Raw genomic sequence first — 13,686 nt, 5'->3', positions numbered from 1 at the left:
CACATTTAAAAAAAATAAAAAGACAGTTTACAAGAAAAACATTTTTTTTTTTTTTAAAACAACAATATGTACATAGGCCATTCTATCACTGGCTGCAACAACAAGGAGACAGATGGAATGCTTGAATTGATATCAGCCGCTGGCTAGTCGCTTAGGGCTGCTTTCCAGTCCATTGTTTTTCGCCGACCATACCACTCTAGACAAAGGGCTGTCTTATGCAAATCAGTACCAACCCTGCTCCTTTATGGGAACAGTTTGTCCGGGACTGCCAGTAGAGGCCCTCTCCATAAGGGGCCACAAGCAACCCAGAGCGGTTTTACTCTACTTAGAGGTCTCATCAGTAAGGTATAGCTCGAGTAGCGTGGCACAGTACAACTGGTAGCATGTAATCAATGCGATTGCTGGCTAAAAGGGATGTAGTCTTTCACAACCAGTTATTTCAAAATTAATCTTCCCTGGTCAATAAAAGGACTTGCAAGAACATTTAATGAAAAATCGGACAACTGCTACAAGAGGAACATATCAAGCTCCATTTATTGTAGGGAGTTCGCATTAGCAGTTATTACCTTGGAAAAGAAGTTAATGCTGTAGGTGATGGTGTGCATGGTGACAGGGTGCCCTCGGATGAAGAAGCCCCCGAAGTAAACCTGAGCCACGTTATGCTGTTTAGCATAGAGACAAGCCAGTTGTCCGATGTCGTTGCTGATCATGTGGAGTAAGCTTTTTGCCATGTCTTCTTTGGAGAACTCTAAACAGAACGTGAACAAAAACAACAATCTCTCTTGACAACGCAGCATACCCTGGAAACAAGACAAAACACCAAGTGTTTTACTTTTTTCTGGTAGGGCACACAACCCAAGGGTCTTGTTGAAGGCTGGTTAAATAGCTCTGGGTGTTAAGGGATCACTGAACAACTATCAGTCTAACTGGTAGGCACCGGTTTCTGTATAATAATCTCTAAGAGATTCATAAAATGAGCTCAGCCATTCGGTACTAAAGCTGTATTTCATACTCTGACGTGCACTGTCCATATGGTTTGAATATGATTATTAGGTGAAAGAGAGAGAAATGCTGATGTGGCTACTGCTTCTTAGTGAAGATAATTGAATCTAACCAACCAGTACTGGAGGGCAGCACAATGCCTTATTTTAATTATAACCAAAGAATATGGATTTCAACACCTTTCACATCCGATAGAAGTACATTATATCAAGACAAATAAATGGAATGAAAAACGAAATAATTTCTTCGGTTTGGCTTTCAACAATCATCAATGAGCAGCAATAGGTTCTAGACCAAATGCCAACACAAAATACTGTCTTTTTCCTTTGCTTTTCTAAGTGTGGTATATTGTTTGTTAATAGTGCATTTTCATATTTTTTCTTTTTTAGTTTCTCTAAAGCAGAGGCTTGTTGGGATTAGAATATACTTTGTTTTCCTCCAAGAACATACAGAGTTCAGGCTTGTGTGAGAGTTCTACTACTCTGATAAATCATGTAACAAAATAGGTTACACAAGTTGCCAATGCACACTGACATCACGTAAACAGGGCATATTTCTACTAACCAAAATTCTCTTATAATAGTTATGACTGAAACAGAGCAAACATTTTCTATCAGCCTGTTATGGTCAACAAGACAGTATATACTCTCATCCAGTTCCTGTCATTTGCAGAGATGGTGACTCGCCATCTTCTACAATACAAAGGCACAGCAATCTGCTTTCTGAACACTGCCATTACCTTTCCTCAACCACAGACACAGATCTTCATAGCATGACCAAAGAAAAAGTGCATCTCTTTAATACACTAGAAATTGGACAAATCAATAACTAAAGCTAAATGCAATATTATGAACTGAGGAGTTATTGTACTTGACTGCGAAGCTAAGCCAGTGGAAAGAACTGGGTTAATCTATTCTTTTAAGGTACCTTTATCGGCTGTTGCAGATTTCCCAAAGCTGCTTGCGATGAGGTCTCCCGTTAATCCGAGCACTTGATCAGCCCCGCCATAGATATCTTTAACAAGCATATCCACGTTGGTGTGCTGTCCTTTCGAGGCCAGATGCAACAATTCATCAAACCTCTGGAGAAAGAGAACAATGATGAAAATTACTTAAGAACTGTAACTTAGAATCTGGAAAAAGTACCTATTTTTAAGCAGAGCAAGAATTAAAAAATGTCTTCATATCGTCTGCGATTTGCAAGTTTGGTTTATTTAAACTCCTCAATATCAGGGACATTTCCATATCTGCTTCTGTATACAAACTTCCAATTTTTCTTTGTCACTTTCCTTCTCAGACTTTTACTTCAGTGTTTCTAGTTAACTGCTCATTTCTTCCGCCTAGCAGCCTCATTCTTGTTAATCGCCGCTGTTGATGATCCATCGATACATCTTCCCACTTTTAACACACATAAATGCTTGCATACAAAAATGTCAATATTATGTACGGAACACTTCAAAAACGTCCATTGATACTGCCGTTCTTCTTATTCCAGACTTCAGTTTTCTTTTGATAAGTTCCTCACCCCTGCCAACACACTTTTCGGCATTCGGGTATTTACTCAGTGACTTAGTCAAGGCTAGGAAAGGCACAGTTATAAGCACACTGCATCCCATATCACATAAGGCACTAATATTTTCGAATATACCACATCCATAAAAGTGTACACCAACCATACGGTATACACCAAGCAGAAAACACAAATCAAAATCATATATATGATGCAAACAACCTGTATGAGCACATTCTAATTCCATTAAAAATCATACATGTCAAAATTTGGCATAATCCAACAATACATCGTGTTAATAACAAATGGTTGAAAAATATTTAGAAGGGCTCTTTTATATAAGGGCTTACCTTTGTTTTGGTTAGCAAAGCACCAAGCCCCCAGAAAGTGCCTCCCCCAATTGAGCTTCCTCCAATCCGTTCAAATTTGTCCTCCGTTTCAACCTAATGAGAAATAAATACAAATGATAAAAATAGCATTACTATGTAATTCCTATTCACGCTCAACACGGTTTTGTTCTTTTACGGTTCCAGAATTTGTTTAGACTGATTCTAGAATGGGTATAGTTTCTTGATACTTTGGGAATCTGGGCTTCAATTCTGCATGCTTCTGGGAAATTGTATGATGGTCTTTTGTCACTGTGTTGGGAGGGTGAAGGATGGTCTGTTCAAAATAGCATGGCATAATGGTGCAGTGGGATGACTGTTGTGTCTGATCTCACCAGGAAAAAATTTCAGGTGTAGTTTATGTATAAGTGCATATGCCACAGGAGCCACAGAGGTTTCTCTCTGGGTACAGAAAACAACGGAGGCATATTTTTAAAGTTCAGTATGTGGTCTTAATTTTTTTTAATATTGTTAACATTTGTTAACATTAGAAGGAAATACATCAGAGAGCATAATAATTGAATTTATCAGCTAAGGGTAAAGTTAAACATGATCAGAGGTCACTCTGAGTTGGGGGTAAAGAAACTGTCTCCAATTAATGTTATCTTGCAACAGAAATGCTTCTACAGAGAGGTCACTGAGGGAACACCACCTGCAAAAATAAATATTAAGAATTACATAAATCTCGATTTACGTCTGAAAAGGTACCTTCACTATAGACACCCCAGACCCAATATTGACTAATAAGTAAGGGAAGCTATGAGGATGTGTGTTCTGGAAGCGGAATTCGGGATCGCTGTGCTTGAGGTAGATAAACGCCTCATGAGGAATGTTCTTCAGTACAAAGTTACAGCCTTTGATGAGACATGTCATTTCATCTTCTTTATCAACTCTGAAAAAGAAAAAGGCAAAAGCATCCATAATTTAGTGATCCACTCCTGCCTCTAACAGACTGTAAAATGGACTATCAACAAAGCAGCATCAGACAAGAAGTTTAGAGCAGTGACATGTGAGTTGGAGAAACATCCTTTACAATGAAGTCTTTACCATGCATGCCTTTAAACACTAAACTTAAGTTATAGTGTGGCTAAATATATATAATTTCTGGGTTGGTATAGGTATAGGGAGGTAAGGGTATTTTGAGGATTTAGGGGTACTTTTAGGACTTAAGATGGGTAGAGTTATAGTGTGGTAAGGGTTTTTTTTTTTAGGATTTATGGGTGGGTAGGGAATAGGGTGGTGAGGATATTTTTGGGGTTTCGGGGTGAAAGGGACATAGGGTGGTAAAGGTAATAAGGGTGCTTTAGGGGCCTCCACCCAAAACAGATAGAAACAATCAAATTAATTCTAAAGTTCTACATACATACATATAGACATAAGATAGAGATAAGGGTTTCACTTACTTTAACTGTACTTACTATGCTATACTTACTATGCAATACTTACTCTGTACTTACTATGCTACACCCCCAAGGATGTTTCAAACCATTCAACAATCACTGCTTAGACATGTATTTTCTGAAAGCGCCTAAGGTGCCTCTTGTTTTAGGTGGCAGATAGCATAAAGGTTTTGTGCAATTGAGCAGTGAGCTTCTCCATTCATAAAAGCTCATAGAACCTTGCTTTTAAATCCCGGTTTAGTTTGACTTATTATAATAGATTGAGGAAGGCATTCCATACTTTGGGGCATTTTATATCTTCTTTGAGGGAGTTTCGGTCCCAGGCGATTACAGATTATTAGGAACACAAAACATTCTATAAGGCTGCCACTTGCTCCATCCTCCTATGTAAAAACTACACCTCTGGGTTTGCTGAGAGAATCTACGCACACTTTAACTTTAAAGAGTAGGCCTCAAAATGTATGTTGGTCTCATACCACATCGTAAACGGACCAACATGTCTCAAATCAACAACAAATAAATGAATAGATTAATGTGGAAGCTTCCAATTGCAAAGTTTTTTCGGGCAGGGTCTTACATCTTGAAAATGAAGTACTATTACATGCTTACGGCCTGTGACAATGAAGTGTTCTATGTACTTGGAGAAACTAGGTATGGCCTATGAACTATCGCTTATCCTTCAGAGACAAGGCAACTGTGATTTAGGTGCTGGTGGATGATCTGTGGGTCTGGCAGGGCAACGAAGAAAGTTTCTCTATTTACCGGTGGAAGGACTCCCAGCCAGATTTATAAGTGACCACCAGGTAGACAGTAATTTATAAAAGCATTGCCAGGAACTGCTGTGACGGGGGTTCCTATCAATGCATTTTACTCTCTGCTACAGGGCTGCATCTGGCAGGACGCCGCCCTGTAGCAGAGTATTTCATTTTTCTTTTGAATTTTTTTTTATTTGAAATGGTATTTTCTTTCTGAAAAGTACAATGTTTCCCTTGCCACGGGAGCCTTATCCTACGTCGGGGCAAACAGTAAAAAATGACTACATGTTCCCCCACCCAAATTGGGTGGGCTGACATTGACATTTCTCCAACGGCCCTTACTCCCCCTGGGACGTCGGAGGGGGTTAATCATGGTCGGAGACAGAGTAGTCTCCGTCATGTTCAACCCCATCGTCTGCCCGCATGTAAATGTGCACTTTTAATGAAGGTCTTGTTTATGACGTTTAGCTCATGACAAGTATTTTTGCAACTGGTAACTTAACAGGAAAGTCCTCCATTTATCATCAAGTTCTGTCTGTTCCCAACTTGGCTGATAAGAATTATGCTGCGACCTCTTCTCTTTATCTCTACACCCATATACCCTGTAAAGAGGTTTAAAAAAACAAACTGGTAACAACATCATTGCTTTTCTTAATGCACACACCACGCGCTGGTTTTATGCTTTTCCGGTCTTGCCTTTTGCCCCCTAGCAAGGACCTAAAATTTTCTGCGCAGGTCTTTGCTCAAACGTATTTACAAAGCAATAATTTAATACAACTACTTAAGAGAATTACTTTTACATTTCAGAATATTTGGGTTTGAGAACGCAGGAGTCGTGACTTTAGAGCAATAAAATAAATGCCAGATTTGTTAAGTCTTAAAAAAGTTTCAAGTGGCAGAAATCTAAATCCACTGCAAGTTAAGGTCTTACATTGATAAGGGTTTAACCAAATATGATTACATCTCTTCTTAAGATCAGCTCACAGAGGATTAACCAAACATTGCTACAGACGGCTATTTGAATCAGTGGGTCACATATTGAATTTTGTCTACATGGTGGTCATGTGGTTACAGAGGCTATGACGGAGCAAGGACAGGATAGTGACCTCTATTGTGCATCTGAAGATGTTGAAAAGTCCCCTTTTTGGATGGTCACCACCTACGGTTTGCTGCTTGATGCGGTTATTTTTTACCTGGATGTATACAGAGGCCTGCTAACCAGACCAAAAGTACCAGTACTCGTTCCCTTAAATTGTACTGATACGTTTGCAAACCCAAATGGCAAGGACTTTACCACTCCTGTAAGGCCCTAGTAAATGGTACCAGTGGTACTCAAGGTAGGGATGGTAAGAGTCCATACACTGCCATAGCAAAGGTCAGTCACCCCTAAGACAGGCCTCCTATAGCCCAGGAGGCAGGGTGCACTGTTGGGCTGGCAGCTGGGCAGTCCTCATATGTCCAGCTCCATGATGGCCGGGTAGATTACCCCGTGTTTGGTATCAATCACTGTGCTTTTTAACCCTGAGCACGATTCTTGTGTCCAAGATAAGCTAGCATGTACCCTGGTGGCACCCTTAGAGGATGCCCACCAAGATACCAGCTTTCCCCGGCCTTGGCAGGCTCTACTGAGCCATTTGCCACCAGCTGGTCATGCTAACACTTTCCCCAGGGTGAAGACAAAGGACCTGGGCAGGAAGGTCACACCTCGTCCCTCCCAGGAAGGCTAGTGTTTACAGTAATGAAGGCGGTGAACCTCAAAAGCTTCACCGCCCTTGATGTGTAATCTATTTTCCCCCCTCCAGGACAAGTAATTCCTGCCCTGACCAAGATGGCAGGTGGGAAAATTAGCTAGTCAGGAGGCATACCCTCCCCAAAGACTAGCCACATCTTTAGGGTGGATTAGGAGATCTGTACAGCCGAAGAAGGGTTCTGCCATGTTAGCAAACCTTGGGGATAGTGGGTTACGGGTATAAAACTGACATATTCCCACAAGAATTGACACTTCAGGGGCGGGCTGGCCACAGGGACAAGTAGCACATTGGCCACTGTCCCCCGCACCCTTAACACTCCCTAAACCAGGATTTAAGGGGCTCCGATGGCACCAGAACCTCAGTTCTGAATTTGAAACAAAGAAGAGGTCCAAAGAAGACGTTGTCACTAACAACAGGACTTCATATTTCACCGCAGCGCAAAGAGAGGACACTTAAGTGCCCTGAGAAGACCATACACTGGAACTGTGTGATCGACATGTGCCTGTGGTGAAAACTCGTTGCTCCCAGCAAGAGGAACTCCAGTGGATGCCAGAAACTAAAGCAGACTCTCCAGACTATTGGTACCAGTTATCTGCAACCTGCAAACAAATTGCCGTGTACGCTCCCAGAAGTGCAACCTGTTGGGCCCCTCTTAAGTAAGCCCAAAGAAAGTCAGTGACCCGCACCCCGTTAGTGGTAGTGAGGCTCTCACCAAGTTCCGAGCCACTACCCCCTTCCAGACAACCTACAGCCGTCAAAGAAACCATGGACTACTTTTGCCACTTCCAAGGCTTGCTGTTGCCAGCCCAGTAACCAATGGCTTCTTGGACATCACCAACTCCAAGGGAGTTCCCCAGCATAGTGACAGACATCGGCAACGACCCCACTCCTGAGAATATGAATTCTGAAGGAGGCAACTAAGAGAAGCAGCAAAGCTTCTTTGGCTCAACCAGTCCCTCTCATTGACAGCTGCAAGGCCACATCTGCACCCGGAACCACCGGAAGTGGTGGCAAAGTTCCAGTTGTGGAATCCAGGTCATGGGACCCATAGGCCTCGACTTTCCAAGGGTAGAGTGCGAGTCCACCTGAAGTGTGCTTTTGTCAAGTGCTGTAATTTGACAGCGCCCGTGGATTCCCGTCAGCACCAAAGACAGCAGGATCACCTCTGCATCGGGATTCACTGGGCAAGCTACCTAGAAACTGACTGTTGCTGCTTGGTCTAGGGTCCCGCAAGACCTTAACTCACTGGAATTCACCCTACAAGTGACAGATTGCACACTATGATTTTCCCCATTGATGGGGATTGGGGATCGTTTGAACACTTTAAAAACAATTTAAAAAATCACAATGCTTATTGTCTGTAAGATAAAAAGTTTGTTTTTGTGTCTAAAGTAAGATAAAAATCTGTTTTATTTTCCTAAATTGGTGTTGGATTTCTTTCGAGTCATGTCATTTACTTATCGTCCATGTGGGTGTTGTGAAATGCTTCACACAGGTTCTTCTAAGGACTGATCTTTGCCACATTACCAGGACTGAGCTAGGGTTTACTAGTGTAAACCAGAGAATACATGGAAGGCCTCCACAGTTATACCACACAATACTGCCAGCTTACTATAGACTGCCAATTGCCATCGCACGTACACCCTCCGTTGTGCGCCTGATGCCCATTAGCAGTCACCAGGGAGGGCTTTAAAAAAAAAAAAAAAAAAAAAAAAAAAAAAAACTTTCATTTGTTTTCCCCACCTGAGCAAAAACAGCAGGTAAGGTCTCTCTCTACTTCAGTGCATGAAAAAAGACCATAACGGCCTCCCCAGCTTTCAGGAAAGGCCTGGTTTGAAAGGGGAGAGGCTCCCATTTCAAGCAAGGCCTTCCTGAAAGGGTTTCCTGGCCACAGATTGCAGCTGTGTTGTGATCCACAGCCAGGAAGCCCCACTAGATACAAATGATTTAATCTGGGGGTGGGGTTGGCCCTCATGGAAATGGGCCCCCTGGGGGCACAAATGTTTTTTTTTTTTTATATATAAATATGTTGGCTTTCCCCTGGGGAGGCGTGATCGTCCCCCACCAGTGGTTAGAAAACACTGAAATTGACAGGGGATCGCCCCTAAGCAGGGCCAACTCCCTGTGGGGCTACATCTTTATCTTTTTTTTCTAGATCGGTTTGTTTCCCCGGGAGCTCATGATTGCCGAACCCCTGAAACTACACATCTATTTAAAACAAATATATATACACACACATATCCTACTAGCGGTTGCCAGTTATAGTTAGGACTATGTTTCCATAGAAAAATAATTTTTTGACTTGCCTATATCTTTGTCACCGTTTTATGAATCTTCACAAATGTTCCAAAAAAATTTGTTCCAGAGAATCTTGCTGTACATGAGAAGTTTCACTGAAATCCATCAAACAGGGGCTGAGAAAAAGGGGGAGGTCAAAAAAGGTGCATTTCCCATTTTAATTCCAATGGAGTATTTCAATATTACTTCAGCCCAAACTGCTGGACGGAATTAAACCAAAAAAGTGGGTTAGGGGTGAGGGCATTTGGGGGGCCAGCAGCTAAGAGGATAACTTGCTGAATTAACAGCTTGCGGCCCTGCAATTTGGATGCTTTGCTGCAACTGTGGACTCATTTTACCACTGTTATGAAGTCAGGCTCAAAATATAATTTAATGTGTCTAATGTTTGTTGAAAGTACAGATGAAAGGCATTATAGCACCATTAATAGAATTATGGTCTTCCTGCTCAGAGGTGCGATAGACAGGACTTCCTTCTCTATCATAATCGATAGATCAAAGACCAATGCAGCCTTCACTGTTTATAGGTGATGCCTAGCAACTATTTCCAGAACATATGTATCCAATTATGATTAAAATAATTGGCAGTGAGGCCAAGTTTTAAGCCAGTCTGCTGCTGCAAGATCTTCGTGCCTGGGCTGAATCAAATTGACTAATCCCTATTGTTCAAACCGGGTTCTCTGCTGTTTCCGGCACATCGACAAACCTATTAGCCCTTTCTATTTTGATCGATAGAGTGACTGTATCAGGCTTTACGCTGCATTGCTGTTTTGTTGATTTCAAGGCAGCATTTGACCGGACCCCTAGGAGTGCCCTGTGGGCCAAACTACAAAACTGGGGGATTCCTTCAGTTCTCCTGGGTGCCATTATGGAACTACATATGGATACGTGAGTCTGTATTAAATTAGGTGATGGATGATCTCTTTCCAGAAAAACTTTCACTGGTCATGGTGTGAAACAGGGTTGCGTGCTTGCGCGCCTACTTTTTAATCTGTTCATTGCAGATTTGTCATAGTTTCTTGATGCTGTTAATTCTCATCCCCCCAAAATTGGAGGTCATAGGCTTAGCCACTTGCTTTATGCTGATGAGCTTGCATTGTTCAGTTGTACTAAGATTGGCCTTCAAGGACTGCTTAACCAACTTGCATTTTATACTCCTGTGAATCAATTAGAAGTAAATTTGCTCAAAACTAAAGTGGTATCCTTCAGAAAGAAAAAGCATTTGGGAACCAGTTGGTATTACAAGAGCAGTAAACTTGTTTCAGACCAGTCTTATAAATATTTAGGGGTTCATTTTGACTCTAAGAGTAGCTTTGTCAAGCATAAGAAGGAGATTGAACTTAAAGCTGTGGCATTGTAGCTGGCCTTTCTAAATTATTCAAAGTTCTAAAGGGGCCAAACCTTCTCCCTCCAATGGAAGTTATGAGAGCAAAGAATATCCCCTCATTGTCTTATGGTCAGGAAATTTTGTTGGGTAAAGACTCTTGTTTATTAAATAGGCTGGTTAATAAGATCTGTAAGAGTTTTCCATGTATCACATCTCACTTCTCCTGTGCAGGTATGGCCGGAATTTGGGCTTCTGGATCAGCTGCCAATCGGTGCCATCACCTTCCTTAAGCTTTGTCATATGCTGCACCGGGCCAAGGAAGGTAGCTTGGAGGCAATTCTGTGGCAAGAAATCAGTGCGTCGAAAACAAAGGGGTCCCATTTCTATTTTTGGTTGAATGTAAACGGCGATTGGAAACCAATGACCTCTGGGCAAGCAACCCCCACCCATTCCGTGTTTAAACTGGGTGTTAAAAAGATCATACAGTTACACTCGTACCATTCGGATCGCTCCCTATTTGCTAAATGCAAGCATGCCTGGTCAATTCCTTTAAACCAGGCACTCCAGGTCTAGCTATTTCTCTTGTTCTTATGGGTTTCATTTGAAAAAGGCCTTTATGAGCTTAAGGATGGGCGATTGTTTTTTTGTTTTTTTAAACATTTACCCTTATATGCTGTTAACTCAAGGAGAGAGCGAGATGTGCAGGGGTTGTGGTAACGCGGAAGAAACAATTGAACATCTGGTCTGTTTGTGCCCAGCTCTACTTAAGGAATGTAGATGTCTGCTTCGGAGTAAATGAAAGGAACTAGGGGATTTGTTCCTGTCAACAGGCCATTATTAAGACCCTGGATCCTCTGAATTTAATGCTGAACGTGTCACTGACTGAGTTTATTAACATCATCCAAACCAAATTTAGGGGCACTGCTAGAAGTGGATAATTAGGTTTGGAATTTTCTCCCGCTCTTGCCTCGTTGCTTTGTAGTAATTCACCAGGTTGTTTAGCTTCAATGTTGCACCTTGGGCTGCGATCCTCATTGGTATCTAACTTAATAATCATTCAACGCACTAAAGCAGTCTAGGGCTTTTAGTACTGTGAGCCCCTCTGTTTATCATGCATCATGTGGGGTTCTGGGCTCTGGCGGTCTGGCCTTATTTTTATTGATGGTTTTATATTATGATGTAAGAATGTTTTTTATAGTGGTATGTGCATTTAAATTATGGAGTGTTTTTCGTATGTATTTAACATTAGATTGTAAATGTATTATTGATTATTTTCCTTTTTTTAATTGTATTTGGTTTTATTATCTGTACAATAAATTATTTATTAATTCATTCCCATCACATTAAATTCTCCTAGTTTAATCCATCAATCAATCAACTTCAGACACATTATTTCCCACCTGGAAAAATGATCTTATAGGTGAGTGGTAAGGTCTCCTTCTTGAGAACTGCTCACATTCCTGCATCAAAATAATTTTCCAGGTGCATGGGAAAATTCAGAAGGAGAGCCTTCATGGTGGCAGTGAATGGTCTCTTACATCAATCAATCCTGAGACTTCTCTTGCTGGTATAATAGTAGGACCATCAGAAACAGCAGATAGGAAACTAGAGGTCAGCTGCTGCACTGTACACTGCCTGCGACTGTGTCCTGCATCATTGCTGATTCACATCAAGTTTAAAACCAGAAACAGGGATTTCAATTGTCTCAATGACTGGTAAAGAACAAGACTGGTAACGAAACAAAATAACAAATTTTGTCTTAGGAAGGAGAGGAGAGCCAAAAAAGTGCATTTTTAATATAAACTTTACACACTAGGGGCTAGATGTAGGAAACAGTTTGCGACTCGCAAACGGCAAAAATTGCCGTTTGCGAGTCGCAAACCGGAGTTTCCTATGCAGAAATGCATTTTGCGAGTCGGAACCGACTCGCAAAATGCATTTCCGACTCGCAAATAGGAAGGGGTGTTCCCTTCCTATTTGCGACTCGCAGTGGCATGCAATTCCATTTTTCAACGGGGTACGCGGTCGCAAATGGAGTCGCAGTTACCATCCACTTGAAGTGGATGGTAACCCACTCGCAAATTGGAAGGGGTCCCCATGGGACCCCTTCCCCTTTGTGAATGGACCCCAAAATATTTTTTCAGGGCAGGTAGTGGTCCAAGGGACCACTACCTGCCCTGAAAAAATTCCGAAACAAAAGGTTTCGGATTTTTTTTTAAGTGCAGCTCGTTTTCCTTTAAGGAAAACGGGCTACACTTAAAAAAAAAAACTGCTTTATTTAAAAGCAGTCACGGACATGGAGGTCTGCTGACTACAGCAGGCCTCCATGTTAGTGAGTGCCCATAGTCGCTATGGGGTCGCAAAATGCGACCCACCTCATTAATATTAATGAGGTGGGTCTTTGCGACCCCATAGCGACTCGCAGACGGTGTCTGAGACACCATTCTGCATATGGTTTTGCGACTCGGAAATTGCGAGTCGCTGGGAGTCGCAATTTCCGAGTCGCAAAACCTATTGTTCCTACATCTGGCCCTAGGTGCCGTTGCCTGCAGAAACCAGACATTAAGAATCTTCGTGCACAGCATTGGTCTCACTAGCTGTTAGCAAAAATTATTTGGATTTCCCTTGCTCATTAAAGAGGTGGGATGCTCAAAGCTGTGAAAGAGAATAAAACCCAGAAGGAGCTGAGCTCCAGACAACCTTGTCCCTACTTCTTCAGTTCTGATCTACGCAAAGCACAATAGAGGGTTGCCTGCGCAAACAGTACATGGTGATTAGTGTATAACTGCGTAGGTTTGCGTCCATCAAATACTTCATACAAACAGCCACTATTAGAACCACCTAAGAACTTGGAAACAGAAGTTCTGCTCCCTAAAACTGGTTCTCCAGACAGCACTAGGAAACGTTCTGGCTACTGTGCAGCAAACTGTTGGAAACCGAAAACTGCATGGTGTGCCTCCTACCACCAAGAAGCCACCTTTTCAATGCAAGAACACAGATCCTTTCCAGCAGTTGTCAGACAGTCTCAAACTTTTTTCGAAGGGTTGGTATCTGAAAAGAGACCCACGGACTTCCAACAACATAAAATATCTTTCGCAACTTTTCTTCAAGGGGAGCTCTGCAGCACCAGTGTTCCATATCATCTCTAAAGAGACCGCAATATGGTCAAACTGGTTATTCAGGCCCTTAAATACCACATCAATGCATCTCAATTGCAACAAGCATCTCGCTTAAACTAACAACTCAAACTCTAATACCGAG

At 41.9% G+C, this 13,686-nt stretch overlaps 1 protein-coding gene across 1 annotated transcript in view; it reads right to left on the bottom strand.

Moving 5' to 3' along the window:
- The window catches only part of PANK4 (pantothenate kinase 4 (inactive)), a 362,653-nt gene that overhangs the window by 234,165 nt on the left and 114,802 nt on the right, over positions 1 to 13,686 (bottom strand). The window contains exons 4-7 of the mRNA XM_069240981.1: positions 3,606 to 3,789; positions 2,862 to 2,954; positions 1,930 to 2,083; positions 567 to 748 (exon numbers count right to left, since the gene is read on the bottom strand). Of these exons, the coding sequence (XP_069097082.1) occupies positions 567 to 748; positions 1,930 to 2,083; positions 2,862 to 2,954; positions 3,606 to 3,789 (613 nt within the window). The remainder of the gene's footprint in view (positions 1 to 566; positions 749 to 1,929; positions 2,084 to 2,861; positions 2,955 to 3,605; positions 3,790 to 13,686) is intronic.

This window comes from Pleurodeles waltl, chromosome 6, assembly GCF_031143425.1.
Source record: "Pleurodeles waltl isolate 20211129_DDA chromosome 6, aPleWal1.hap1.20221129, whole genome shotgun sequence".
NCBI lineage: Eukaryota > Metazoa > Chordata > Amphibia > Caudata > Salamandridae > Pleurodeles > Pleurodeles waltl.
Note: the sequence above shows the minus strand (reverse complement) of the source record. Positions and strands in the feature narration are given on the sequence as shown.